At 35.1% G+C, this 25978-nt stretch overlaps 1 protein-coding gene across 2 annotated transcripts; it reads right to left on the reverse strand.

Annotated features, from left to right (window-relative positions):
- Positions 1 to 7057: 7057 nt before the first annotated feature.
- On the reverse strand, positions 7058 to 14751 carry LOC127841025 (uncharacterized). Of its 2 annotated transcripts, none has more exons than XM_052369530.1 (4): positions 14607 to 14751; positions 11561 to 11660; positions 10923 to 11036; positions 7058 to 9430 (listed from the first exon to the last, which is right to left on the reverse strand). In XM_052369530.1, the coding sequence occupies exons 2-4, from the start codon at positions 11648 to 11650 to the stop codon at positions 7310 to 7312; spliced, it is 2325 nt and encodes a 774-aa protein (XP_052225490.1). In that variant the 5' UTR covers positions 11651 to 11660; positions 14607 to 14751; the 3' UTR covers positions 7058 to 7309. The 2 variants fall into 2 exon arrangements, with proteins under 2 accessions (XP_052225490.1, XP_052225491.1); XM_052369531.1 differs by lacking the exon at positions 14607 to 14751 and adding an exon at positions 14126 to 14406.
- Positions 14752 to 25978: the final 11227 nt, after the last annotated feature.

Raw genomic sequence — 25978 nt, forward strand, 5'->3', positions numbered from 1 at the left:
TCAGACCGCTTAATTACTCATAATTATGTTAATGGTTGTTTAAGAGAATGTTTACTATCGTTTCATTTCCTTGTATCGTATTTAATCATAAAAGTTATAACTGATAAAAATGTACTTTAATGAATTTTGAAAAACACAATTAATTGACATGCGAAAATTTGCAGCAACACTTAAGCAAAGAGTATGATGACTGTTTTATCTTTTGTGCGACTTTAATAGTTAATTAATATTATGAATTGCGTTGACTTATGTGTTAAATCGTATTTTAAAATAAATGTGATTTTGAAAACGCATTCACACAAGAGAACGATCATTTGCGATAGTAAAAAGAATGTTTTTATAACGATCGAATATATTCCTAACATATAAAACTGCATAAAGAATATAATACAAAAGATGGAATTTGTCAACAATTGGATTTGACTTTAAGTAGTTTAATTTTAGACAAATAAAAAAATGTCTAGCAAAACTAATAAACAGAAATGAAACACTTGATAATATATGCAGGACCTCTTCTTAACATTCCAGTTGCGTGTTGCTTTAAAAAAAACTACGTAAGTCGTAATGCAAAAACATGTTTTTTTGTTGTTGTTTTTTGTAAAATAACGAAATTCAATGTTTTTTATGAATTCATGTGAAGGATTTGTAATAAGAGGACAATTATGATAAGGACAGTATTTTGGCAGGTGTGTGTCCGGAAATAATTTTAGTTATATTGCTATTATTTCGAGTGAGCTTGGGTTTAGATCTGAAAGTTGTCCCTCTTAGGAACCTACCGTAGCAAGTAAATCTAACTGTTCGTTTCCTATAATGATTGCGTGACTCGGGATCGAGAGTAATTTAAGTGAATTATTTTTAGTTACAATTTTTTATATTCTTTTACACTGAGTCTATCAAGTGTCGGGTCGCGTATAAGATGTACCTGCTTGGAGTGCTTGAAGAGCGCTGAGCGAGTCAGACAGAATTACGTAATTCGGTCGTTCGTGCATTTCTAGTTCGTTGGGCCATGTGATAGCGCTGTCAATTATGGATAGTTCGCAGATAAATTTGGATAGTTGCGGTTTGTATTATATGTTGCTGTGTCGGATAATATAATGTTGAGAATCATATACTACATAGGCGGCGCCGGCTAGTTCTTGTTCCTCAGTTTTGCTCCCGTCAGTATAGATATGGGAAAACCTTGAGTTGTTATGTTGTATGTAATTTTAGGTCCACAAGCAAGTAAATACATTATACATGTTTTAAATATACATGTAAAATACTTAATACTTGTCATTCCGATCCGTATCTGTGTTACCTTGTTCATAACAAATGCGTATACACTGTAAACAAAAAATAAGTACTGACTCGTCTTAAGTAAACATTTACAACACTCGAAGGCTATTTCAAACATCACATATCAATAAAGAGACACTTTTGTACGTTGAAAAATGAGTACACATGTATTTGATATAAGATGATTACCTCAAATATCTGAAATGTTTTGTATGTAGCCGAACAAATGGACTATATAAAAGATTTTTCGGGAATTCCAGGAATTTAGATGGCGTTCCCTCGCTGCGCATATTTGGTTTTCAGCCGTTTTCAAAATGTGTTCAATCATGTCACTGCGGTCAGGTAACAAACTCAAACTTTTCCTGCGTGAGCTGTTTCACCAGGATAACGTGCCCATACTTATGCCTATGAGCTGTTTCACTAGTATAACGTGCCCATACTTATGCCTTAGAGCTGTGTCACAAGTATAACGTGCCCATACTTATGCCTTAGAGCTGTTTCACCAGTATAACGTGCCCATACTTATGTCTGTTAGCTGTTCACCCGTATAACGTGCCCATACTTATGCTTGTGAGCTGTTCACCAGTATAACGTGCCCATGCTTATGCCTGTGAACTGTTTCACCAATATAACGTGCCCATACTTATGCCTGTGAGCTGTTCACCAATATAACGTGCCCATACTTATGCATGTGAGCTGTTTTACCAGTATAACGTGCCCATACTTATGCATGTGAGCTGTTTCACCAATATAACGTGCCCATACTTATGCCTGTGAGCTGTTTCACCAATATAACGTGCCCATATTTATGCCTGCGAGCTGTTTCACTAGTATAACGTGCCCATGCTTATGCATGTGAGCTGTTTCACCAATATAACGTGCCCATACTTATGCATGTGAGCTGTTTCACCAATATAACGTGCCCATACTTATGCCTCTGAGCTGTTTCACCAATATAACGTGCCCATACTTATTCCTGTGAGCTGTTTCACCAGTATAACGTGCCCATACAAATGCATGTGAGCTGTTTCACCAATATAACGTGCCCATACTTATGCCTGTGACTGACAACTGCCCTACTTAAATCAGCGGTAAGAGTAGAATGGGCGTGGTACTAATTGTATGACCAATATCCACACAAATTCTGTGGACAGGTCGTGAATCAAACCTGCGATCCTAGGAAAAGAATTTCCAGCGCTCTGCCAACTGAGCTTACCTAGCCGACTTGAGTTGATTGCGAAAGTAAACGTATTCCTTACATCTACATTTCAATATACTGCACGCAAATCGTTGTAGGTTAACAACGGAGTAGTTTCCGCCTATCATTTTCCAGTCATTCTTGAGACCGTTTTAATAGCCTCGCGTAGGCTACAACAAATACGACTCGTCATTCAGTTGTGTTTACGGTTTGAGATTTGACGGGGCATATTAATAGGCAAAATTCATATTTGCCGTTAATGATAAAGTATCGGCATAGGAGCATTAACGATGCATACATGAGCTCAACAATGAATGTATTGATAATTTCTTAAGTTGATTGCTCTATCGTTTTAAGATTTCAAATAACAAACGGAATTAAAATTACTTGTTTAACTCAAATGACGAATCTGATGTTTGATAAGTGTTTCAGAATCGTATAAGCATTTCGTATTAACAATAAACTTGTCGATGTTTGTAGCAAAGTGATTATGACTTTTATTGTCAACATATGCTGATCTTAATCAAGAAAGTCGCCAAGGCAGCTTTGGTGGATGCCGGGCCTACGGTATACATTTTACCTACTTTGACTCAAAATAAATCTCCCCCCCCCCCCTTCAAGCTCACAGGGTCCAACGGGTCTTATTGTGAACAATATGTACATCTCATGGCATGGTATATGAGAAGAAATAGTGCTTTTTATATAGACGTCTCAATGACTAATGTGATACCAGGCGACGTCGGAATTGGGCACAATTGTAACAAATTTGAACCCAATGTGATGATGATGACAACATAAAATTTCATAGTATATAAAATATTACATATATACGCCTTGTCGCTTAAGAGAAGAAGAGGGTTCCTGTTATTTTGGAATGACGTCTTTATTAGAATTGTTAACCCTGGGGCGTAGTCCGCTTTGACCCCATTAGCATGCTTTTAAAAAAACTTTGTAGAGGACCATAACTCACCCTGGGAAAACGGGGTTTAATGCAGTTGCGTGAAGTGTCGTCCCAGATCAGCCTGTGCAGGGAAGACACTTTCCGCTTTACGGTATTTTACTTCAAAAGCAAATCTCTTCTTAACGACAATATAATTTAGGCGTAAAGTATAGTCATTAATTAGCCTGTGCAGACTACACAGGCTAATTTGAGACGATACTTTACGCGTATGCATTAAACCTCGTTTTCCCAGACCAATGCATATATGTTTTCGGCGTGCGCACGCGTCGAATCATCGCTGAATAGGAAGACTAGTAATTTTTCATGAGCAATTGCGCGAATAAACTTAACTGTTAATAAAGAATGGTATTTCAGACGCGCCTTGGGGAAAAACTCAGCTCAATACATGCGCGTGATGTGTCGTTCCAGATAAGCCTTTGTAGTGCTCATAAGCTTATCAGGCACGGCACTTTCCCACTAAACTGGATTTTCGCAAAGACGAGTCTTCCTTTAATCGATAAATACCGTTTAAGCGAAAAAGGCCTGACCTAATTAATCAATGCATCCAAATAATTTAAAAAAAAATAAGGAACACGTCTTTGAAGTTTTGCAAAAATCTGATAAACGGTTTAGAAGGAGATATCGTTTTATGAAAAAGTCGACGGACATAGGCAAGTACTGACGCATGGACGGACATCACGAGATCCCAATAGCTCGCCATAAAACGTTGTTTTCAAGTGATAATTAATACATAATATTGAGCAATATATACGAGCCTTGCTGTTTGAAAACGGGCTTTAATGCACGTGCGTAGGGTGTCGTAACAGATAAACCTGTGCAGCCCGTACAGGCTAATTAGGGCCGACACTTTCCGCTTTCATGGTATTATGCATGAATGGACGAGAACGGACATCACGATATCCCAATAGCTCACCATGAAACGTTGTGTGTTCATGTGATAATTAATACATAATATAGTGCAATATATACGAGTCTCGTTGTGTGAAAACGGGCTTTAATGCACACAGGCTAATCAAGGACGCCACTGTCAGCTTTCACGGTATTTTTTGTTTAAAGAAAGTTTCTTCTTTGGGAAAAGCCAGTTTAAGCGGAAAGTGTCGTCCCTGAAAGCCTGTGCGGGCGATAATCTGGGGCGATACTTAACGCATATGTATTAATCCCCGTGGTTTCACAGAGCGTGACTCATATGTTTTCGGTGTAAGTTCACGTTTTATCATTTCTGAAAAGGAAGACAAGAAATATTTGCATATGCAATTGCACGAATAAACTTTACTATTCATCGTCTACTTTATAATACCACCTCACGCATAGCAATGTTTTTAAGGGACATTTTCACGTTTTTGTAAATTAACAAAAGTAATGTTGTTCAGTTATGCACATTTTCGTTGTAGATATGATATTTGCGAGGAAACATTGACTATGCATTTAAATACCCAGTACATGCATCCTTTGACGATTATCAAACCTGAAAATCATAAAGCGTTACAAACGCGAAAGGAGATGAATAATTTGGAGAGATCTGATGTTATCGTTATATTTTGTGACATAACGAAGATTGCTTATATATATTGTAACATTCGTCGCTTTATAACAGTACGGATAGCCGAGTGGTCTGAGCCCTAGACTTTTACTCCAAGGATAGATTCAGTTAGTATTTATCTACACTTTTAGATTAATACCAAGTAAAGTCATATTGGTCTCAATTCCATATAAACTTTTTTATTTTATAAATATGAATAACTCATAAAACATTTTTTAACATATTGTTCACCTTATGTATTGTAAATGTATGCAAGTTTTTTGCGCTTTAATAAACTCTATTTGTGTTTCTTGCACATAAGAATCTGTTCTTGTGTTTGGAGCGGATACACAAATTATACGTGTTTTGTTAGCGCATAAAACATTGTACTCGTGTTTCTAGTGCATGATTTCAGTGTTTTTGTGTTTCTAGTTGATACAAAACTGAACTTGTGTTTCTTACAGATGAAAATTGTACCTGTGCTTATAGCGCATAAACACATTGTTATTTTGGTTCTTGTTGAATAATAAGTAGCCCTTGAGTTTATAGAAGATAAACATATTGTACTTGTGTTTCTTGCGGATGAACACATTGTACATTGGTTTCTAGCGGATGAACACATTGTACTTGGGTTTCTAGCGGATGAACACATTGTACTTGGGTTTCTAGCGGATGAACACATTGTACTTGGGTTTCTAGCGGATGAACAGATTGTACTCGCGTTTCTAGCGGAAGAACACATTGTACTTGGGTTTCTAGCGGATAAACACTTAGTATTTTTTTGTTGCGTATGAGCACATTGTACTTGTCTTTCAAGCAGACAAATACATTGAATTTTAATCGTATAAAATAAAAGCATATATACGCTACTTGTTTGCAACATGTCGAGCCAATTGTCAATAATGCCTGTAATTTTAATAAGATCCACATTGCACATGATTTGCTTTCAATCTTTAGTGCGAATTTGACTTTTATTTGATAACATACGTTTTTAAAACTTTTTGCGTTTAATCATTAGTTTAAATGTTTGTTTTGGTTTGTTATAGTTGTGTCCCTAATTTCCTGTGTCCATTTATTGTGAATAACATAAATTAGCTGAATTGGTTGAGAACATTTATTGTACGCATTATTCGGCTGGAACATGAATTATGCCGTGTCAGCATAATTTCGTGGTTCTTTTTAACGATCGAGCATTCAAATATATTCAATGATAATGTAATATGTTCACAGGTCCAATGTGCCTTTGACATATAATGAAATACAAATAGCTTTTTTTGCCGAAACATTTATGAAGTGCTAACTGCATGCCTGTGGAAGAACTGGAGATATAGAGATGTTGTACGTTTACCTTAACCAAGTACACAAAGGCCACAACTCTGCTAAATTGCAGGTCAGAAAAGATGCATCTTTACCTTATCCAGAGAATTACGCAGACTCTTACGCAGACGCCGATATTAATGTGAATAAGCAATGCTCGGACTGTTCGGTGAATATCCGAGCCAAAACTGTAGACATGGTGCACATACTGAATTAATGTATGATGTTACGTCATATGCGACATAATGGAAATTAAGGCACATGTTTGGTGGACGCATGTACGCGTTTGCGCAAAATGAAACAGTACGTCCCGTCGTACAACTCGTGATAATTCACAAATAAGTTGTGAAGGGACACATGTGGTCACCATGAGTATCATGTGTTGAGATACATCTGTCATAAATTAGTTGTGAAGGGACACATGTGGTCACCATGTATCATGTTTCGAGATATAGGTGTTACAAATGAGTTGGGAAAAGAAACATGCTGTCACCATGAGTATCATGTGTCGAGATATAGCTGTCGCAAATTAGTTGTGAAGAGACACATGCTGTCAATGTGAGCATCATGTGTCGAGATATAGACGTCACTCGCGTATCAATGATGTTTATGTGTTTATGTGCATGACTGAAGTCATTTTAATGTTTACTGTTAAGTGTATTTTTACAAACTCAAATTTTTTTTTCAAAGTAAGACCGACAATATTGAAAAAATGACGTAGGGACTAGAGAACCAGTTTTTTGTTAAGATCTGATCAGAACAATTGCTCGAAACGAAAACACGAACGCTCGTGGTTCAGGTTTTCTTTCTAAATAAACTTAATATCCACTTACTTGGAATTTTCTTAATCAGCATCGAATAATGATAAATTCCTATTATAATGCAAACAAAAAAGTATAACGTGTATAATTGTTTGTAAATATGCTGCTGAAATTTATAGTCAATAACAATGTTAAACTCAAAGAACTAACTGATAAACAGAGTGATATGTTTACACATACGTCTAGCTATCGTTTTTGCACACTTAAAAGTTGTAATATCATTCTAAATTATTCATTAGGCGCTGGACACGCTGTCTGTGCCAGGTCGCGGCATTGTTCGTATTCCACCAATGCAACGATGCAACGTAGATATCTAGCGCCGTTTCATAGTCGCCTTCCATTTCATAACAGTGACCAAGCAAATTGTGCGCTGTCTCACAGTGATGAATTTTGAAATTATTTATTGGATCAAGTATATAATACTTGAGTTTTCCAAGTGCATGAAGCTGTCTGTTGCGTTTACCGAGTCCTCCATACGCGAGATACTGTAGATAGTAAAGGAAAGGACGAGCAGATACCTCAGCATTGTCCATCCATATTTTGTCATTGTGATTTCTCTGTGCAACTTCCTCCTCAGTCATACCGCGATTCATTTCAAACCACAATATGTATGGGGCGCAGTGCGCTTCTTGTCTAATAAAACTGACACAGAATGCGAATGGTATTTCAATTAGTACGTTGTCACAACTATCTGACATCATGTTAGCAAATACATGAAGATCGATTTCCCCAGGAAATTGTCTAACTGCACACACAGTCTTGACCTTGCTATGATACCTCCTCTCCGCATCATTCAACACTCTAATTGCCGCGTGAAGATGTCCAAAGCAGTATAGCACAGAAGCCAACTTTAAGCGGCTAGAAACGACATCCGTTTTGAAGGAATATTGGAAGCGGCGTATAATTTCGATAAAAGCAGGGTTTGGTAGTCGCAAACACGTTGATGATTGCACTGAATTGTGTAATTCAAACAGGTGATTTATAAAGTCGAAAGCAACGGTTGTCAATTTGCAATTTTTTGAGTGTTCAACAACAGCTCGTAATTTATTGTGTATACCTTGCAGGAAGTTTGTATTCGAACTCTGTATCCGAGATATTATTAATGTTAATTCTATAATAAATCTTTGCAAGTACACGAACTTCAGAAATAAACTTACACCATTACGTAACCATACAGGTCCCAGTTCCCATTCGGTATCTTGTCCGATCTTCCGAATATCACACGCTTGTAACCGATATCCTAATTTATCTATATCTATATGAAATAAATCGTGCAAGTTGTTCTTTATCAAGTAGTTCACGTACTGTAAAAGGCGTCTCTGTTGCGCCATAACTAGTTTCCCATCGAACAAGTTCACTCCTTCTATGATATAATGAGGGAGGCTTCCCAGTCGCAGCCATTTTCTTAATACTTGTAAACAAAGTAAAAGTAGAAACATGAGGTTATGTTCCTTCCACAGAGAAGGATGTGCTCTTTCAATGGTGTGGAACATTAAAGTTTTACAATGAAAACTTGTGGTACAATCCCCAACCATTTTATTAAGTAAGGCTTTTTTAATTATTTTCAGACAAATGTAACATTTTATTTGTGTCATATTCAAACTAAACATTAACATTCGTTCAATAAGGTTCGGAGACAGGCGCCATTCTTCGCGCTTGTAATCACTGTCTGGATGTCCTGCAGGTACCAGGAAAATCGGACATCGTCGTGCAGCCTCCAGTAATTTGGCAGGCGGCCAATGTCTGCCTCTACATCTGTCTATCCAGTGCTGTATTTCAGGAAGAGGCTTGCAGACATGAAATGCCTCTACAATATCCCAGTTGGGAACATAACTCACAGAAGGTCCATTTTTGGTGATCTCTCCTAGACTTGATAACTTTTGCTCTGATTGCTGTTTCACTCTTTCTGAGCTTAATAGTACTTCCCCAGAATCTTTCCTTACAAACAAGTCATTGGCAAAACTGGTCACCGGTTCCGGTGTGTATGTGTGTATGACTTGTAGCAAATACTGTTGAGGTGGAGTGAAGTCGTCTATACGCATTAGAAGGTTCCCCATCCCAGCCTCCCAGTCTCTCAAGTCTGTCATGATGTTCACATCTAAGGCAGTATGTAGAAAATCAATATCAGAATTGAGACCGGGAGTGGTGCTGCCTTCAGATTGGCTCCCGAAATGGAAACCTTCAATGTGACAGCCTCCTGATATTTGTCGCCCTATTATCATCATGCTCTCTATCCTCAAATATGTTTCTCTCCGCTCCATTACAGTGCATTTTCCGGCGCCAATATCATCCAGCACATCTGATAACCGGATAGATAATGTTTGGAAGTGCTCTGGACTCTGGATGTAAAAGTATTACATCAGCATTCTGTAGGTTATTATTATTAAATCATCATCAACACTATAAAAATACGTAACAATATTCAGTTGTTTCTATTTAAACAAGTATACACGCAATTATATATTGTCATTTATGTTTGTTTGTTTTTTTTATTTTAAAACGAATTAATTATGGTTGTTAAACGTTATATTTTACTAATGCCGCATAGATTTAAATGAATACAACGAAATGCAAATGTATGTATGTCTTCAGACGATTTAATGCTTTTTTGAACGATTTGATGAATTTGCTCCGTTTCAATTTTCTGTAACATATACAAAAGAAGCAAGAACAGATTACATTGAGCAAAATAATACTACATAATAGCCATATACGTAAAATACATGTTTGTTAATGGCTAAGCATCATTTCAAATCATTACAATTATAATGCTTTACAAATACATATAGGATCTGGCACGAGTTGTCATATCATACCATATTTAATTAAACAATTTCAGGAATTTTGTACGTAACAGAGCCTGTGGCGAGCTTACTAACGAATTTCCCGGACGAGTTTAATAAAATATGGTATGATATGACAACGAGTGTCAGATATTTTTTATCACATGCTTTTAAATGAGCAAATTAAATAAATATTTACGCAAACATAATGATAAATCCCGAATGTTGTTTACATTTCGTGACGTCATTTGACGCATTGCAGCAAAATAACAAAATGCGATTGGTCAAAAACGAAAACTAAGCCAATGAAAACGCTTAAAAATGTTGTATTACACATGTGTAATAATAAACAAATATGTAATGGTTGTATAACATGAGAAACAGGGTAAAGCATGTGATAAAAACGATAAAACAATGTGGTGTGTTTCGGTTGTGTTTTTTATGTTTGGCTTCATTAAGATCAATTATTCTAATTAAAATACTCATGTAGCAGTTAGACGATCGGGATGGTCGAGTGAAAGGACTCGGTATTAGGACGAAAATTGTCCGAATTATGATGAAAGTACCCATTTCATTGAAATTTGTTCTTTAGGCTAAATGTGTTTGCTGTTTGGTTACCATGAGATCTTTGACGTATTTCGTTAAATCTATCAAGATAAGGCATATCATGACAATCTTCAAAAGTGCCAATAATTTGTAGTCAACTCAATTAAATTGTTTCCGATAAAAAAGCACTTTCAACATATTTCGCGTCATTTACAACACAACATAAATATAATTTTATAGAAGTTGTCTTAATCGCAAGAATTACACGCCAGAAAGCGTATATGATTAAATTCACAACTTTTGAAAACAATAACTGATAAATGCACAAAGACGTCTTTCTTAAATTAAATACGACGACTCAAGTCTAAGTATAGGGGCACATCTTTGTTATAAATATAAAAAACAAATGTTCTTCTCGATCTTATAAGTGCATTTGAAACGTGTTATAATTGAGATGTATAGTTCATTTCTTAATGAAAATAAAAAAAACTTCGCGTTTTACCAGCAAGTTTGTTACACGATGTAGACCCCGTCTGTTATTTGACCTCCTCGGTGGATCCCCATTGATACAAACTCTCCTAGCACCAGGAATGAGTTTCAAACTGGGAGCACGTACCTCGAAGAAACGTATTAGTAAATGTAAAAGTAAAGAAGCATGAAGAAACATATCAGTATACTATAAAAGTGAGGATGTTTTGTAACCTACGCTAACCAGTCAAACGAAGTTATAGTATGTAATGTAATAACCGCCAGTACAGTCTGTTACATTCAATGGTGTCATTAAATATTTCAATTCCGAATTACTACGTATTATTTTCTAAAACATGGCAACCATTTTCAATTCAAAAATTAAAAAAAACACGATGACCAAACGTGGACTATTGTTAATAATAAATTTTTATTGTGTTTTGCCGCTAAAGTTTCCATTACTTGAATTATTAGAAATTAATTTAATTTACTTAACATATAAAGCAACGGTATACTGTCTTCGAAACCTAATGGTCAACATAAAAAGGATTCGTTCATAGTCTGTTGCAGAAACAATTACATGATATTTTACTTCTTTTATAAAAGGAAGAATAGCCGTCTGTCTTGTTAGAAAGGAATCGCGTTTACATGTATCCATCACAAAACACAAACCTTGTTTGTTGTGCCTGTTTCCCGAGGAAACGCCTGCATAGACGGCAGACTTTTGACTGTCGTGTTGATAGTATCTGATTTTTTCTCCATTTTGTCCAGCCTGAATATATAAAGAATGATATATTATCTAAACATTAAATATATTTTATTATCCCGCTGCTAAATGTTTCGCGTTTGCGCCATGCATAGCCTAACTGGAGAACATCGACATATTCTTTTATATAAATGCAATTTTATATGAATATTTAAATTTAATATAAATATTAAAATACAGTTTACGCAAACTGAAAATACTCATAATAAATTGATAGTTGATCTCTTGTGTTCGCTTCAGAACTTTTTACAACAACGTTATTCACTTTCGGAATTAATAAATTATAGCCGTTAGAAAATAAGTTTCTAGTTACTTTTAAAAATCAGCCACAACATTTGTTGATAGTGCCATCGATACTTTTTGTTAATCTTTATTTTTATCAACATATTTTTCACACGTACGAGCAATTTTCTTTCAAAATAATCTAAAATATTCTGTTAACAAGGTGTCATAATAAAACAAGTGAGCCAGTTGTTCACCTATTGTTTTAGCAAATTTCGGCCTAGTATGGGTACTCTTGTTCTTGCAAAGTTTCAGCAAGATTGGCCTATAAATGCGGGCGTTAGTGAGTGTCCAAGGAAAATATTTAGGACGCAGGGAGTATGAAAGGAAGCCGCTCATAGAACGAAAAACGTCGAAAAAAGACAATTGCAAAGGCGCACCACGAGCTTGCAATAATTAACATTATCGTTAATTTGTTCATGGGGTAGTTGTCTTAAATATATAACTATATTGATTACTGTTGGATTACTGTTTTTTGTAAACTTCTCTTATTGAATCAATGTATTAATATTATTATACACACTGCGTACCTTTCTGTTTTGTGGCAAAAATGCATTGTGTTATGCTTATATGCTAATAAAGGTTGTTGTTGTTATAAAAAATATCAACGTAATCGTTATTTCAATAGTTATAATTATCGTAACCACATATTTACTTACATCATTGTAATCATCATCGTCATCATAATCATAATACTTATTACAATTATTAAAATAGTTGCCATGTGTTCGTATTCCTCTCCCTTTTTACTTACATGATTAAACATTAGCCCCGTGGAGCCCTAGAAGAAGTATATATTCGTTGTTTATAAGTAATTGCCTTTGCTCTTTAAAGCGTCGTATTGTAAATGTCTAATTTTCTGTTCGTAAGACGTTCAACTTTAAAGTTGTTTTATGTTATCAGTTTTCGCGACTGTAATCTACCATGGCTTCAACAAATTAACGACATTGAAATTACCTATTATTCTTTATATATGTATTTGCCCGAATTAATCACTATTTAGATGTGTCATTAAATGTATGTATTTTTTCCTTTAATTTGTAGTTTGACGTAGACGATTGTCAGTAACATTGTTTAATAAATTCGAAGTCAAACGTGACAAACGAAATTGTCTTCAGTCAACTCTCGGGCTAAACTTACAGTTATTGTCGTTATATTTAGTGACACAACAAGGATTGCTTATATACAGTTTAAAGTACATCAGTCATTGTATGAGCACGGATGGCCGAGTGGTCTCAGCGTTAGATTTTTACTTCAGGGGTCGGTTGTTCGAGCCCAGTTGAGGTTTACTTTTTTTTCTTTAATGGCATTATGTTTTTGTTTACTGGAGCTTTTAAGATCCAATTATTACATTATCAATATAAAGCATTTAATGACAAACTTCAATATCTGCCAAAATCTGTGAAAATGTCCCTTTAAAATTACGTGCCATCGCAATGGACATGTAGGTTTTGTTTGGTTTTCGAATGCCTAATAATGGGATTTATACAATAAATATGTTTGATGTACACATAGATGTAGTACTACTACTACTACAAATACAAAAACAAAAAAAACACAAATGTTTCTACTTCTTCCGCTACTACTACAGGCGCAAAGGAAGCTCCGGGACATTTGGGCCGCGGGTGGGGTTGGTGCGGAAAGGTAAAGTCTACCCGACATTTTTTTAACTCTCGATAAATTTTGATATTGGCTAAGAACATCAATTTTAGTGAATACATGGTAATTATGGTGATGACGAATTTAATGAAAATGACGATGATAAAGTTGACAATTACGCAAAACCAAATGTCATAAATACAGACCATATGAGTACGTCTATTCATTTTGAATAATAAGAAATAAACAAACGTATACACGCAATTACATCTCACTATAAACAGGCATAGAAGCAACAAACTTAAGTTGATCATCAAGGAAATAACAACTGTTACAACATGTTCACTTGGAGATATTCTAACGCAACACGTATTCAAATTAATGTAGCTCCCTTATTTGAGAACGGATTTTGTTGAAATTTGGACTAAGACTAGTTCAACACATATCTAATACTGCATGTAAATTTAATTGAAATTGATCAACATTCAATCAACAAACATAACAAACTAAAAACAATCAGTGAAAAACTAAATTTCTCAAAATTGTACATCGTAAAATAATAATGTAAAATGTCAAACGCATTCACTTACACGTCTTGATGACCGACTGGCTTGCAACATTGCGCTCGTGAGTATTCATACGAACCATATCGTTTTTCTAATTAATGTTATGTTTTCCTGGTGTATAAAACTACCTAACATGGGGAAATTGAAATAAAATGAGAATCACATCGCATTTCAACACTTTCGCGTGCAAAAAGATGACACCACACCTACCCCACGTGCAAAAGCGCCCCATTGTCACGGACGAATGATGGTATCGTAACCGTGCACAGAATGGAGTCAAATGATCACATGTGCAATTTAAATCACGATCATATTTCTTTACCGAGTTATTCAAGTTTGAAAAGTTTTGCGTGGGAAAAGTCTCCTAGTGTATTCTGATTTAATGACTACTTCTTTACATCAAGGAAACAATATACACTCAGTTTACATATAGAAACGTTAAAAACGATTAGATGAGCTGTAGTGTAAAATATAACTCAATACATTTCATAATAAAAACATTTACCACTTTACAACATGTCGTCTTCGTTATTCTGTCTGATTGTATGTGTCTTCACGTATCTTTAGAACATTAAATAATAATAATAAGATATTTACTATAATTAAAACGATGACCATTCATTGACTTCGGTGTAACTTGACAATCCAAGTACTAAATGTACTAAAGCGAAATCGAAAGAAATGTGTTATAGATTGTTGCGGGAATTTCCATTGACGTAATTCAAACGTCATGAATTTACATAGTAACCATAGTGCAAAGCGATGCATCAAATATCGATTCGGTTTGGTTTTAGTTTTAATACAGAGGCGCAGAGCGCACAACATACGTGTTACTATTTATATTCTATATGAAAATATAAAAATTAAATTGTAATGTACATGTAGCTTTCAATTATTTCCAATAGTTTCATCAATTCTTATATGTTTAGCAACCCACATATGTTGGACATTATGACATATTTTTTTTTATTAAACGTGCGCTATTAATCTTTATTTAGAGCACTGTATTAGTGATAGCTGTTAATTCCAATTGAAAAATCACAGACAGTTGTTACATGTGAGACCGTACAAAAGCAAGCCCAACCAATTAAATATTGAACCCACAGAAAAAGTCAATAGTGAGATGTTTTTAACTGTTTGCGTTGTTAGCCGACGGCTTATTGAGAATGGACAATCAGAACAAAGTATTGGGAAAAACAATTTTTTTCTTGCCGGCTTCCAACACATCACACTAGCATTGTACGGTTCAGTATTGTACCATATATTAGAGTTTTAAGTTATGCAAGATTAATATATATATATATATATATATATATATATATATATATATATATATATATATATATATATATATATATATATATATATATATATATATATATATATATATATATATATATATATATATATATATATATATATCTATATATATATATATATACATATATATATATATATATTTATATATAATTAATGAAAAATGGTTCTGATCAATACAAAAGTGCGTCAATTTTTTATTCGAATCTTTAAAAACAAAAGCTCTTTATGTTTACTGACGTTTGTAACGTATGTTTCAAATAGCAGCGAATTTGTGTTTTGGTATTTCAAAACGGTTAAGAAATAATAATGTTTTTCAGGAGTAGATAAGCGGACATGGAACTAATTGTGTGCTGTTTCTTTACATTTATTTGGGCCGGTGTTAAAATGATCTGTATGCGATTTGAAAGCTAATTAAAAAACAGGTAGAACAACAGAGGAGTGAAGGAAGGAATAAAAAAGAAAACAAGTACATACTTAACACAATTATGATTGTAAAATGATCAATCGATATGCGCGCTTTTACCTTATTTAAGCAAAGATTGTTTTTTGTTATTGTATTTCCCTTTAGTTAACGGTAGGCTAGACAGTTAACGATGATGAAATAAAACCATTTTGTTCTGTGTTGAAATATTTATTTACGAAACACAAATATGTTATAAGAAACTGAATAAACAGTTTCCACTTTACTTCCTCATTGTTATTAATGTTCCCTGTCTCATTCACAGAATTGTATTTCCAATAATAAGGGATGAATATTTCAACATGTTAAATTATTAACCAGATCACATGTATGTCATGATAAAAATTCGCTTCAGATGTCATGTTTAATACAGACACCATAAATAACCCCATAACGTCGCTCGTCTCCCTCACTTGTTAAAAGGAATCATCTCACGTGTGTGACTCACATGTCTCGTTTCGTCTCACTTGTATCGTGTTCTCACACCCACTTGTCTCACAGGCTATTCCCACTCACCCACATGTCTTATTTAAACGTATCTGTTGCTTAGTCTCGTCGGTATAAATCATCTGAGTCACTCGTATCACTGAATCACTTACAAGTGCAACTAACTTGACGCAGGATACATAGTTTCTGTACAGTCGTACTTATTATGCGGCATGCATTTTCACGAATTTCGTGTGTTAACCGATTTTAAATTTTAAGATCGCAACGAACAATTAGTTGTTTGTATGATTGTTGTGTTGTTTTGTATGTGTTTTTATTCAGAAGGGGATTGATTAGAATTCAACGAATTTACGTGTCCAAGAACCTTCTATTTTACCACACATATTTTGCATGTTGGTCTTAAATTACACGTGTTCTGTGAATATTCCTCAATATATGTTTAATTGAATTGTAGTTTACAAATGTTGTCCTTCTAAGATGACAGCGTACAATTGACACATTTGAGCCTCGCTATGGGAAAACAGGGCTTAATGCATGTGCGTAAAGTATTGTCATAGATTAGTCTGTTAAAACTGCAATAATCAGGGACGACACTGTACGCTTTAATGCTATTTTTGGGTTTTATCGGGGTCTTTTTGTAGCGAAAATCCATTTTAGGCGAAAATGAAGCCCGGATTATCCTGGACGGACTGCATAGGCTTATCTGGGACGATACTTTACACACATGCATTAAACCCAGTTTCAGTTTGTTCAACCCTCGTCTAAATATATATATCCCTAAAGGTTTGATTGTGATTTCATTTCCTACAAATCTGCACGATATAGCAACATCTCATGTATCAAACGTGTAGATAAAGCCAAAAGCCGATCACAACTCCTTTTTGAAATGCACATTCCATATTAAAGTACAGAAACGTCGTTTAACGTCGCTTTAAGTCACTTTTAATGTGTATTCTATTTGAAGTCATGTTTTATTATTCCTATGTGTGTCGTATTTCATATTTCATTCCAATGTTTACACGTTTAAGTCATGTACGTTGAGTGTCCAGCTAGCCAATAAAATACTGGAAAGAAAAAATGTATTTGTTTTATCCCGATACCTAAATGATATGACGACTATTTATAAATGTAGCTGGCTCTGGGAACACGGGTTTTAATGCATGTTTGTAAAGTGTCGTACCAGATCAGCCTGTGTAAACGGCACTGGCTAATCCGGAGCAACACTGTTCGTTTTGGAATATTCCGTTTCTAATAAATCCCTTCTTAGCGAAAATCTAGAAGATAGGTAGGAAAGTGCCGTCCATGAGTAGATTAGGTACGACACTTAACGCGCATGCATTACTACCCATTTTCCCAGAACGATGCTAAAATCAAAATAAATCTTTTTATCAAAGAGTAGTTAAAACAATGGGATTTTTCATATTGAATCGAAAATATTGATCTGACGAGTGTATACTAATTTAATTAGTACAATTGAGCAGAGCCGTGGGAAAACGGATATAAATGCATGCGCGTAAAGTATCACCCCCAGTTAAACCTGTGCAATCCGCACAGTCTAATCAGGGACCACACTTTCCACATTAACTGCCATGATGAGACTTGCCTGATTAGACTATGCGGACTGCATAAGCTTATAATGACAACACTTCACGCACATGAATTAAGCCCTGTTTCCCCAGAGCGCGGCTCATTAATAAAGCATACTTTCCCGATCTCGGTTTTGTTGTTGAATATAAAGCAAGAATATGAAACACACATATACCAATTATACAATCCTTTATTTAAAATACCATTACTTGAAAAAATCGTTCGAGTTTTTAACACGCAATGTAATTGGAAATGGGTCCCGGATTCCGTGACTTGAACAGTAATATTTCGTTACCGATGTTGTAACACTGGGCACGCTTTAAAGGGATCTTTTCACGGTTTGGTAAATTGACAAAATTGAAAAAAGAAGTTTCAGATTCGCAAATTTTCGGTTTAGTTATGATATTTGTGATGAAACAATATTACTGAACATTTGCCATGGTCTAATATAGCCATTATATGCATCTTTTGACGATTTAAAAACCTAAAAATTATCAAGCGTTGCAACGCGAAACGATTGAATAATATGGAGAGTTCTTTTGTTGTCGTTTAAATTTGTGAAACTACGAAGATTGCTTATATAAGGTACAAAATACGCTACTTATGTATGCTTGGCAAGATAGGTCAGTTGGCTAATGCGTTTTTACTTCAGGATTCCGGGGGTCACTGGTTCGAGCATTGCTGCGGGCTACTTTTTTTTCCTTTTTTTTTTTGATTTTTTACTGGAGCTTTTAAAATTTAATGTTTACATTTTCAATATAAATCATTTAATGACAAACTTCTAAACATGCCAAAATCTGTGAAAAGGCCCCTTTAAACCACATCTGAAAACGTAAAACAGTGTCTCTAACATAGTGTTAGGGCATTTATGATTCCTGATCGGATCGTACCCAAATACAACTATGGTTTCATGTTGGTGAATAAGTGTTCATGTAACTGTCCCTTATGTGTATGAAAAACTGTTCCAACTTTGGAGATGTGTTAGGTGTTAGGATGGGGTATATAACTGTGGATGAACCATCTTCTTGAAGGATGGGTATTTCACAGTATGTCTGCTTAATTCTGCCCACGCCGAAGTCTCCAATAGGAATATGTATGTCTGTTCGTATGTCTATGTCTGTGGTTGTTCACATTTATCTTTCTCCATATATAGGACATTAAGCTCAGTTTCCCCAGAGCGAGGCTCTTAAATATTATACGTTTTAGGGTTTCCAAATTACTTTTTCAAAAGGCCACTTTTCCTAATCGATCCTTTATGTCTTTGAAATTTCCGCGTATAAATGTCCATCACACAACGCGTGGCACGTGAATCGTTAAAAGTTTCACATTCATAATGCCAATAATATAATTGAATTTGTATGTCTTTTTTTCAAGCTGCGACTAACTGTCCCTCATGAACTAAAAGCACACACAGGCCTTGACTTTCATGTGTATTTATTACTTCAAGACGACATTCGATTAAAGAACAGGGATCGATTACAGTTTCGTCGGTGCAAAGCAGGACTTGGAAATTTATGACAGAGAATTAGATACATTTATTTTATTTGAAAACACACTGTTTTTTACAAATATGACATGCATGTCAGTGAACACAAATAGCCGGAATTATACTTTAATATCCATGTTTGAGTTATTCTAAACTGTATTCACAGTGTATGTCAAAATTTACTTTTTCGTACCACAGTTTCTATAGGGCGTGATTTCTTCAGGTTAATACGCATTTGGGGTAAATTGCATTCCTTTATGCCTCACATATTTTGAAAGTGTTCAGATGATGGGGGTAAAGAAATCTAGACATCGTAAAAACTAACATTTTTTACAATATACAAACCTGGTAAGGTCGTGTGAAATGAAAAAGCGCCTTGACGATGCGCCGCGACACCGTCAGAGGCGATAATCCACTCGTATACTGACAACAGTTAACAGCGTAAGATCATTGGTCGATAAAGTAAGATCATAGGTTAATAACGCTCGATTGGTCATTGTCGGCTCGGGTACTACTTATATGTACCCCGGGTACATGTAGGTATACTTACATGTACCCCGGTTACGGTAAATATACTAAAACGTACCCGGCCAATATTAGACTGTACCCGAGTTTTATTCCCGCCCACTATCCGATGTCGTAAAACGCACTACTGACTATGGTAATTACGAAACAAACTTATTTTTTCACTGCATCAAACTGATGTTTGAGTATGAGTTTCGATTAAATAGTGGCCATTTAACAGAAAATTGACATAAATATGAACATTATTAATTTTAAAAAATAGCCGACAACGACCGATTTAGCGTTGAAATTGCCGGGTACATTTTAGTATATTTACCGTATCCGGGGTACATGCAAGTATACTTAAGTGTAACTGGGGTACATATAAGTAGTACCCGAACCGATAATGACCAATCGAGCGTTATTAAGTGAGTGTAAATAACGTAAGAGCATCGGTAAAATATATAACAAAAGATCATCGGTTCATAACGTAAGATCATCAGCCAATAACGTGTTAATGAAATAATAGCATTGGTCAATAACGTAATACTGATTTGCAAATAACGTAAGAAAGTTGGTCAATACCGTATAATGATTGGTCAATAACGTAATATCCTTGATAAATAACGTTTTATCATTGGTTTATAACGTTAGAGCATTGGCAAATCATGTAAGATCATTGTTTATTAATGTAAGACCATTGGTCAATAATGTAAGATCTTTGGTCAATAATGATAGATCAGTAGACCACAACGTAAGAACATTGCTGAATCGCGGAATACAGTTTCAGTGAGATTATTGTAAAAAAGGTAAGATCATCGGACCATAACCTATGATCAATTATCAATAACGACATACAGTTACAGTGAGATAATTGATCAATAGTGTCAGATCACATGCCCAGAGCGTTATATGACTGATGAATCACGTAATACAGTTGCAGTTAGATGATTGATTAATAATGTAATACAGTAGCAATGAGATCTCTGATCAATCCTTCCACGTGACTGCATATTCCATAACTTATTGGAACCGTTCCTTATGCTTCTAACATCGTTATTATACATGAAATGACCTATTTGTCATGCATGTAATTGTTAGTCTTGAGCGTTCAACTCAATTACCATACGAGGCTCCTGAAGCTAACGTACAGAGTTTTGCGCTTGCATGTGTTCTTCCGGTATATTGCTGAAAAGGAAATCAAAGCGCCGAAGACACTGTAGGTAATCGCTGTTGTATCAGTTTAGACGCAACTCAGTTTAAAAAAATATGTTATAGCTTTTTATATTGCAAGTTTCAAATGAACACAACCCATTCAAATTTATAAAGAGTGTGTCTTACAGCATAGGTCCAGATGTTTTTTTTTTAATCATTAATACAAAATATAATTTAAGCTTCATTTTAGTACAACATGGCTTAATGCATATGCATTTATTGTCATCCTAGTACCAGATACTCTCTTTAAACGAAAAACATTATACAATCAGAAATGTCGTCCTTGGTTAGCTTGTGCGCATTGCACAGGCTAATCAGTGTGCACAGGCTAATCTTATTTGACATGCTTTAAGCCCCGTTTTCCCTGAAAGCAGCCAATATGAACAGATTTCAATGATAAACAGTAGACTAGCCAATGTCGTCTTACAAGCTGTTAAACACTTTTAGTCATATACACACACAGCCGTGTACCAGTGGTGAACTATAAACAGGCAGATGTGGTGGTTATCGTGCCTAGCAGACGCTCCTAGCATTTGTCGTCTGCATTATTTTACTGCAACAGGCAGTGGTTGTCTTTCCATAGCGTAGTTAAGAAGTAAATCGCATACTGATTTGTAAAATTTGCTCTGTATCATAAGTGTGAGCTAACGCTCACACTAAAAAATGACTTTGTTCAAACCTGTTTCTTTTCATGTCCTACATAAAAAAGGGTCGTCATCTTGTGTGTTAAAACTTGTGACACAACCTTTTTGTTATTGTTTGCAAAAGGTGAATATCGTCTGTTATTATGTGAAAATTGTGTCGATATTTACATATATCACATGCTATACCCTGTTTCCCATGTAATACAACCATTACTTTTTTTTATTACACATGTGTAATACAACATTTTTAAGCGTTTTGATTGGCTTAGTTTTCGTTTATTGACCAATCGCATTTTGTTATTTTGATGAAATGACGTTGCAACGTCAAATGACGCAACGAAATGTAAACAACATTGGGGAGTTATCATTATGTTTGCGTAAATATTTATTTAATTTGCTCATTTTTTACACTCGTTCAGGAAATTCGTAAGTAAGCTTGCCAAAAGCTCGCTTACTAACAAAATTCCTGAACTCGTTTAATAAAATATGGTATGATATGACAACTCGTGCCAGATCCTATGTGTCTTCTATGGTATGAATATATATGAGCCAATCTTTGGGATAACAGGGCCTAAACATATATGTAGTGTCCTCTCAGAATAGCCAGTAAAGACCAAACAGGTATATCAGGGACGACACGTTCAGTGTTATGGAATATTTATTTAAACGAAGTTTCTTCTTAGCAATAGTCCAGTCAAAGCGGGAATCGTCGTCCCTGATAAGCATGGACTGCAGTGATAACAATGAGACGGCACTTAACGCAGATGCATTTATCCCAGTTTTTCTCTGAACGAGGCTCATAATAATAAATTATCACCCCTGGTGATACTGTGATATCAGAGTGTAGCCAGATATACAATTGGCTTCATTAGCAATTAGACAGACGCGTGTGTACATTTCGAAATGCCGCGGCAATAAATCATAAGACTATTTGTATGAGAAAAAGTGTGTCCTACATCAATACACCCACGTAACAGCATGGCGTTGGTTGAACATGAATTTACAGCAGTCACTGCGTACTTTAGTGATTGAAGTGTTAAAAACATACAACACAAACGCAAAATTCTAATTGTTTGACACTAACGGGAGTCCGGTGGTCAGAGACTCCTGGAAATGAGACTCGAACTCTTTGTTTTTGTGTCAAGCAAGTCCGTTGGACTTCTTCAAAATTATCTTTGAATTTAAAAAAATCCCTTCATTGTTGTAAAATTAGAATGTCTGTACAAAAAACATCTTTCTCAGAAAAGTAATTGTAAACACTGTCTTTAAAAACTTTAAGTTGCATGTGTTATTTAAAATTGTTGTAAATTAATATTAACCCTATACATACTGCAGAAGAAAGTTTTTAATACCAAGTCATAACCGCACACTTCAACCACTGCTTGGGAACCGTAAGAGTTCTTCTTAACAAGGAAGATTATAGACAGCTGGTCTATTGCTAATGAGAAGTGTTCAATCAAAACTAAGTGATGTCGGAAGTCGGAAGTATATACAAAACGTGAACAATACCAAAATTTGGACTATGCACTTGAATACGTATTTTTCTTTTATACCATGAAAACTCCTGGCTGGTCTACAAGTTTGTTTTCAGAAGATAAATTGTGTGTACTTTTAATTGTAGAGCTATTATAATTATGAAAAAACCTTGTATTGTCAATTGTATTGTATATGTAAGCAAAAACTATTTCATTAACCAGTTTTAGCGAAACGACTTTGTACGCAAAGGACCCCAGTATAATTATGAAACAATCAGAACAATGGTACTCATGAAATTTTAACTGCATTTGAAGTCCGTACCAAAATTCGACTTAAGGTGAAAGTAGTTTAGGGAGGGATTAATTAGAATTCACTATTGTTAATCGTTCGGTTCGTCCGAAGTTTAAAATTGTTTTTTTTATATAATACCCTGGGGTGAAAATTTGCACCCCCCCCCCTGATGGTTACTTGCTTTATATGTATGGAGCAAACACTTAAACAAATAATTTCAATGTCTTCCCTCCAACCGCAAGGCCAAGAGGTTTGTTTTTTAGCACGTATCATTTTATTGTGGTCCTCTGCCAATTTTTTTAATATCGTCCCTCATGTCAAAAAATTGGCCACGACATATCATGAAACAATATGTTAAGACTTAGAGTTTTTTTCTCAAAACGTTTGGGCAGGGATTTATTTTATTTATTTTTTAATATCGTATACTGGTCCTTTAGCAACTTTATTAAAACATTCCTCTTGGGTAAAAATTGACCCAGCCCGATGTGTTACTTGTTTAATAATATGTGTTAGTGAAAACTTTGATAATCTTTCTTTTCTGGAGCAGCAGGGCCCAGATGTTTGTTTTTTATTTTGCCTGTACCGTCTTAAAGTAGTCCTCTGCTACATTTCTTCAAATTATGCCCCCAGGGGGTCGAAACTCGCAACATCCAGGGACTAAAATATTATTTTTTCTTTGAATCTTCAAGGGTCAGGGGTTTGATATTTGATGTGTAACTTGACATACTTTTCCTCTTTTCGTCTTATAAGTTTTCTCAAATCATGTGTCTGTGGTCAAACCTTACAACAGCGCAATTATCTTTAAATTATGAAAAAAATGCCGTTTCGCAAGATCAGAATTTCCGCACGTTTTCACATTCGAATAATAAGCCACTCATCATTCTGCTCAATGACATCGACAAAACAAAACAATCCGGAAATATGTATTTTGGTTTCTTCTCGCAATGCTAGCGAGTAGCAATAAGGGAAACTCTCGAACTCTGAATCAACCCGATCTTGGTTGCTGTTTAGTACAATATTTTCTCTTATAAAACTTGCTTCCGCTGAACAGTCTCTTATCACTATAAAAATCATCAAAATACCCGTGATTGTTTACACAATGCACGTCTTACGGTCCCAAGGCACGGAAGATGGGAACGACTGTGAATCAATTGTGCGTAAATAACCCCATGTTACTATTAATCAATAATGTTAGGGGCTTTGTGGCAGTTTGTTGGTTGTGTTATAGTAAGTTAGATATTATGGTGATATGTATAAAGCAATGAGATGATACACCGAATTCCCAAGCTCAACAAGCAAGCATATATACCGTAATTACTCTATGTTTTCGGACACCCCTTTTTTTAGCAAAAATAATTATTTTTTGTGACTCTTAATTTTCGAACACACGAGTTTTCGTCCATACTTTATGTCTCTAAGTTTTCGGACAGTATATTTTACAGCGCTATTTTTCCAAATTTCGGTCATTTTTTCGATATCTAATGACACTTTGATCATGGAGGTTTACAATCAGATTAACATCATAAAACATGACAGGTGCATGCCTGAGGGTAACGGACCATTACATTTGCGTTATTGGGTTAATAACCTTGTAAACCGGTATTAGACAATGGTTTCGCCCGATAGCACAAGCGTTATGACAATTACCAGGGGTAGTGCCAATTAACAGTTCAATTATCTACCGCAATAAAACTACCCCTTCTCAGTAAAATAACTGTGACAAATACTAAACGCTTCAAAGTGTGATGCACCATATTGCAAGTTTTACGAACAGTGGAAGGTGTTAGACAACAACTATCTGAAATGAACAAACAAAGAATTCATAGTTTGCTTTTTTAATGCGTTAATTACATGTTCATACTAGCGAGTATCGGTGCATCACATGCTCATCTTTGATCTGATTGGTCAAAGTACAACCTTGTAGTAACTTTCTGTCAAACAAATTAAGCATTAAAATTATTTAAAATGCAGTGCAAACATATATAATTGTAATTTATACTGAACGGCATGGTATTATACAAGCGCGTGCTATTACCGGTAGTCGATGATACAATTGACTCTATTTTCTGACACTTCAATTTTCGACTCTAAGTTTTCGGAACCTGTATTTTGTGAATATTTTTCATATCTTAGTTTTCGGACACGAAAAAAATTAATTATTTTTAAGTGTCCTAAAACATAGAGTAATTACGGTACATGCACAATAGAAAATATTTTGTTTTTTTAACTTACGATAATTAACTTAAATGTTACTGGCATTTGTTAAATAAATTTGTAATTGAGATAGCGAATGGCAACACGTATTGAACAGCAGTGATTGTGAACTTCGATATCAAACCAAACATGAAAGAGGATTTAACAAGGTATGGTTAAGATTTGTCATAAACCGAAAAATACGGGAGCCAAAAGAACTCCTTACTCAGAAGAGTTAGTGTTGAACACTGATT

Source organism: Dreissena polymorpha, chromosome 8, assembly GCF_020536995.1.
Source record: "Dreissena polymorpha isolate Duluth1 chromosome 8, UMN_Dpol_1.0, whole genome shotgun sequence".
NCBI lineage: Eukaryota > Metazoa > Mollusca > Bivalvia > Myida > Dreissenidae > Dreissena > Dreissena polymorpha.